The sequence below is a fragment of the Orycteropus afer genome, unplaced genomic scaffold, assembly GCF_000298275.1.
Source record: "Orycteropus afer afer isolate SDZICR_OR568_19922 unplaced genomic scaffold, OryAfe1.0 scaffold00069, whole genome shotgun sequence".
Taxonomy (NCBI): domain Eukaryota; kingdom Metazoa; phylum Chordata; class Mammalia; order Tubulidentata; family Orycteropodidae; genus Orycteropus; species Orycteropus afer.
This window is the reverse complement of record NW_006921656.1, coordinates 4,133,130-4,139,067: the sequence shown is the minus strand read 5'-3', so window position 1 is coordinate 4,139,067 and position 5,938 is coordinate 4,133,130. Positions and strand designations below refer to the sequence as shown.

The window sequence follows — 5,938 nt, the reverse complement described above, 5'->3', positions numbered from 1 at the left end:
CATACACCCATCCAGCCAGCCATTTATGGAGCCCCATTGCTCAAGGCTACTGCCAGACTCCTGGCATAAAATGGGCACTTTCTGGGGGTTTGCACTGAATGCCATTAAAATTCAGATAGAAATGACTTAGCATATGAATTGCATATTTGAGATAAGGAGAGCTCTTCCTCTGACATTCCTTCCCTCTGGTGAGATGGGAATTTGGGTCCCAGTGTGTGAAAAGGCCCACCTGTGGCAGGGCAGTCCACGTAACGGTCCTCGAAGATGACGGGCAGGGTGCTCCAGTCACCGTCGATGTCCACGCACTCCGCGGGCAGCGGGGGCATGCTGGCCAGGTACTCTGAATTCCGGACATCCAGGGATAGCTGGCTGTGGGTCTGTATGCTGGGAGCACACCGAACCAGGTGAGCATTGTGGGAAGATTTAAGCATTTAAAAATTATGATGTCACTCCTCCAGTCCCAAGAAAACATTCAGAACATCCCAGAAAGACATGCAGACAATCTTGCCACCTCTCTGTCCGTCATGCTTCCCTCTACTCCACTCACCTACCCTGGCCCTCAGAACCAACATCTGCTTGTGTCTCAAACTGGCCGAGGTACTACAGCTGCAAAGGGCAGGGCTTGTCTCAGCTGAAGCATGAGGAGGCTCATCTGCACTTCCTCTCCCTCAGCCAGCTGCCCCAGCCCTCAAAGCCACACCGTGCCTGTGTCTGGAACGCGTGGAGGTACTACGGTTGCAGAGGACATGGACTGTGTTAGCTGAAGCACGAGGCCATGGCAGAGACCAAGGAAGAAGCACTACAATCTGTCCCGCTTCCCTGCAGCCACCAGTACTCTCCACCCCTCCATCTTACTCGATCTTTCCTGCAACATGATCACCTTCCAGCATACAACTCACTGATCTCTACTGCCTGCTGCTCAGCCTCTGTCTCCCCCACGTGTTCTCTCTTTTGTTCACTGATGCATCCCAGGAGCCTTGAATAATGCCCAGCATACAGTGGACCAGGAATAAATACTAGTGCAATGGATGGGTGAATCAACATGGTGTGTGTTGGGAGATGGGAAATGTCGCGTAAGCCCAGATTCTCAGGGGTGGCTGTAGGATATGACAATGAGGACTGTTGGTGGTTGGGGTGTGAAGCTCTTGAGAAGCTTGCTGAGTCTCGATATCCTATGTGGGTGACAGTGAAGACTGGAGGCCAGTGAGTCAGAATGCGCCATATCAAGTCTGTGTTTCATGAGATAACACTGACCAGAGTGAGTCTGTGTGTTTACACGTGTGGGGTGTGTGCTGGAGCATATGCACATGTGTGCATTCATGTTTACATGTATATGGGCATGCACGTGCATTAGTGTTGTATGTATGTGTGACGTGCGTATTATGTGTATTGTGTAGGTGAGCATGAATACTATGTGAAGGTGTTGCTGCATACATGAGTATGCATGTGTATGTATGCGCATAAGTGTGTGGTAGGATGACTGTGGGGAAGAAAGCAGGATAGGATGAGAGAGGTCAATTGGGAGGGAAAAACAATATTTAAAGGAGAAAACTTTGATGTGGATTAAGGAGGCTGAAGTGAGGCTGTGGAGAAGGAATTGGAGTCTAGGTCATTGTCATTGGGAAGAGACGCTGAATTGTGGACTAACTCCCCACGGCCCTGCAGGATCCTCCGCCCCTGCCATCTGTGAGCAGTAACTCCTCACCTGCCTCCCTCCCCACTGCCCCAGACCCACTGGTGTCTCCCTGATCAGTGGCTAGCTGTAGGCCTGTCCTGTGTGTACACGTATGACTAGATGCAGAGGTATGTTGTTGATGCTGAGGTCTTTCTGACTCACAGCGACCCCATGGGACCAAGGAAAACCGCCCGGAGGCTTTTCTAAACTGTCACCTTCACAGGAGCAGGCCATCAGGCCTTTCTCCAGCAGAGCCCTGGGTTCAAACTGCCAACATCTGACCAAGAGAGGGAAGCTGAGGGCTGAACCACTCACTGCACGCCAGGGTTCTTCAATATAGATATGTAACTAACTACATGATTATAAAATGCTACAATATCTTGAATAACTCTGCAGGATAAATGCTATGCTCCTAGATATGTGAAGCACTCGTCTCTCACCAGGTTCAGGTCCCTGCTCAAACATCACCTTCTCAGAAATGCTGTCCCTGACAATTCTATTAAATAGCAGCTCTGTGCCTCTCACCCTGCTCTATAATTCCCCCTAGTATATCACGGCTTATCATACTTATTTGTTTGTTTTCCATCATGAGACTATAAAGTCCATAAGATAAGATATGGAATTTGTCTACGTCTTTCACTGCTGAATTTGACACCCCGAACAGTGTCCAGCACATTGTTGTTGTTGCTGTTTTTGTTGTGTGCTGTTGCACATAGTCGACAATAAATAGATATTTGTTGTTGATGAGTCTCCTTGAGTTTCAGCTGAGAGAATGAAGCTCTGAGAGGTCCAGTAATTAATTAGATGTCACTGGTATTAGAATTAACAGAATCGAGATTTCAAATTAAATATACGAGATTTGAAATGCCAAGGTCTTTCCACCATACAAACTTTCCAGTAAAATAGTAGTAGTGACAATAAATCATAATTATTATGTTTATCCTGGCCCTTATGGGCCGCATGAGCTGGGCACTGCCTACCCCTCAGCCCCTCCCTCCCTCCCTTCTCCAACGTGCTCACTCCACGTAGCTACGCTGGCTTTCTGGCCGGTGTAGCTACACCTTGTGTTTTCCTGTGAGGGTCTTTACACCAGCTATTCCCTCTGCCAAATAAGTCTCCCCATGGCCTGCTGTACACCAAGTCCCTGTTTTTATGTCATGTCATGAAAAAGACTTTCTCTGATCACGATGGCTACAACAGCCCTTACCCACCCCCCCAGTGCTGTGTCGGAGCCAGTTCCAACTGACTCTCAAGAGCGGACTGTGCACATGTTGTCCCAACTCTGTGCTCAGTGACATCACACTGGCAGTCTGAAACCAGCCACGGAGGGAGCCCTGATGCCAGTAACACTGGTGAACACTCCAAGCCAGAGCTCCGTTTGTTTTTACTTTCCTGAGAGCTGGTTACTCAACACTGAACATGGCACTGGCCACACCCCTTCTCTACGGCCTTCCCCTGCTTTATTAGTCTTCTCCCATCACTACCTGAAATGCGGTAATTTACATCATTTCTCCACTAGAATGAGTCGCACATGGGGACAGAGTTGTTGCCTTGTTCCTCAGTGTTAGAGTGCATTATAAACGTTTGTTTAATTCATCATCATCATCATCGCCATCATCTAACGTTTTCTGAGCAGAAAGTCTGGTGGGCACTGAACACACCAGGATACATATGCATCCATTGTCCCATTTGATCTCAACACTCTTATCTTTCCCATTTTATTGATAAAAAGACTAAGATTAGGTGAGGCTAAAAATAAAGGAAGGAAAATTAAAGTCCTCACTACAAGTAACTGAAAGACCAGGGTTTTAAAGCCAAGCCATCCAAACACTCTGTCATTCTCACTTTGTACAAGTGGCTGGTGTCCTACCATAGGACTTCCAGGAGGGTGGCTGCTGTTATTATGTGTGGTCAAGCCAACCTCAACTCATGGTGACCCCACATGACAGAGTAGAACTGCCCTAGAGTGTTGCTTAGGCTGTCATCTTTATGGAATTAGATTGCCAGGTCGTTCTCCCACGGAGCTGCTGGGTGGGTTCGAGCTGCCAACCTTTCAGTTAGCAGCTGAGCACTTAACTGTTGTGCTCCCAAGACTCCCTTCCAGGACAGTGGTTTCTTATATGTCTGCCACCCTTATGTATGCTCACGTTCCTTTAGAACATGACTATGGCCCAGCCATCTAAACACTTAAAAAAAAAAAAAAAAAAATTACTGTGATTTAGGCGAAAGTTTACAGAGAAAATTCCTTTTCCACACAGCAGTTAACACACATGTCTCATGACATTGACTGCAATTCCCCACAATGTAACAGCTCTCTTCCCACTTCCTCCCCGTAGTCACCTCTTCCCTTTGTCCTTCCCTCCCATGCACTCCTGCCTCCTGAGCTATCTCCCTGTGCAAATACTCCCATTGTTGATCACTCTAAGTAGTGTATCTACCTGATGTAAATGTTCAGCCCTTGTTTGGCTGGAAGCCACAAGAGTGAGTTCAATTCCAGATCCGAAGGGGAACTAGGGGTCATAGTCTCAGAGGTCTCACTAGGCTCTATCAGAGCAGCAAACCTGACCTTTTTTTACGATTTTGAATTTTGTTCTACACTGTTCTCCCATTCTATCCAGGATCTCCTGCACTGACCCCCTCCAAGTGGTTGACAGTGGTAGCGGGGCACCATCTAGTTCTTCTGGTCTCATGGTCATATAGGCTGAGCTTTCCATGGTCTACCAGTCCCTTGGACTAATTGTTTTCATGCATCTTTGTTTTTTTTTCATTATTATTTGCTCTGGATGAGGAGAGATTCATTGTTGAATCTAGATAGCTTCTTGCAAGTTTTTAAGACCCTAGTCACTACTCTCCAAAGTAGGAGGTGGAACAATGTTTTTGTGTAGTATGTTATGCCGATTGAGCTTGCTATCCCCTGAGACCATGGTCCCAAGCCATCTATCTAAACGCATTTTTGTCGGGCCCTTGGGAAGCAGATGTCACACAGTAGTCCTGATTTGTAATTTTTTGTTTGGTGGCCCTCAAGATCCTATTTAGATCTGTGAGATTACCATTCTGATTTTAGTTTGGGGAAATATCAACAGGCAGCTGTAGCTGGGACGGGAGTGAATGAACGCATAAACAAGTCAATGAGCGTATGAAAGACTCAAGATATTTCTAGACAAGCAATTTTAACCAGGACTCCAAACAGGTTCATGACAATATGCATTTCCACACCAGCTATACTGAATCAGAAACCACATCTTAACAAGATCCGCTATAGATTGTGATTCAGTGTATCTGGGGTAGAAATGCCAATTATCAGCAGAGGGTCAAACTGAAATGAACCAGTCAAAGCCTTGATTTTAACATGCAAATCTTTCTCCTTGGTGTCCCTGTCACTATAACAGTCCATGGGACAAGTGTAAATATCATTGTACTTTATGAACAGAATGAAGAGTGGGGAGAACATAAAGTTAAGAAGACGAGGGTGGCAGGATCTCCCAGGCTGTTCTGAATGATGGAAGAAGCTCTAGTGTATCTACATCTTGAAGCTGGCCATCCACATCTCTTAGTGGAGGTGGACCTACACACAGACACACTGGGACCTGTGCAGCCGAGGCCACACATCTGGGAAGAAGCTCTGCTCTCGCCATCAGGGAACTCTGCAGGAGAGGATGTCCTCCATCTCTCCTCAACCCCTTGGCTAACTTTCTTGAGAGGTTTAATTTTATCTGCAGGAAGGCAAACTTAGAAATTCACCAGTCCTCCTAATTTAGCATTTCAGGCTTAATTCTTATGCTAAATGCATTTCCTAGCTACTGCAGGTCCCTGGGGAGTTTTGTGGTTTTTTTTTTTTGTTGTTGTTGTTGTTTGTTTGTTTGTTTTGTTTTTTCTGACATAGCTTGTGGCCATACCACCTGTTGTTAAATCATTTTGTAAAGAGGACTCTGCACAGAGGTCTTCATAGATCCACAAGTCTTGACTCTGGCCCTTGGAGCCATAACAACATCCAGCAGCGGAAAGCTGAGGCTGCTGGCCTCCTCTGCCCCTGCCAGCTCCAGCCCCTGCAATTTGCCTGACTCTTGAGCCTGCAGGGGAATGCAGAGAACAGAGGCAGCCGACTTGTCTCCTCCTCAGCCCGAGATGAACAGGAAAGGAAACTGTGAAGTTTCCAGAATAGGACCAGAGCTCTATTAGTGGTTACCAGGGCTGGGACGGGGGACAGGGGAGTCATTGCTTAGGAAGTAGTGAATGTGCCTTTACGGTGGTGGGAAATTCAGC

General features: G+C 46.9%; 1 protein-coding gene across 1 annotated transcript in view; it reads right to left on the bottom strand.

Moving 5' to 3' along the window:
- The window catches only part of FAM135B (family with sequence similarity 135 member B), a 171,398-nt gene that overhangs the window by 23,880 nt on the left and 141,580 nt on the right, over positions 1-5,938 (bottom strand). Inside the window, exon 11 of the mRNA XM_007940571.1 lies at positions 230-384. Within this exon, the coding sequence (XP_007938762.1) occupies positions 230-384 (155 nt within the window). The remainder of the gene's footprint in view (positions 1-229; positions 385-5,938) is intronic.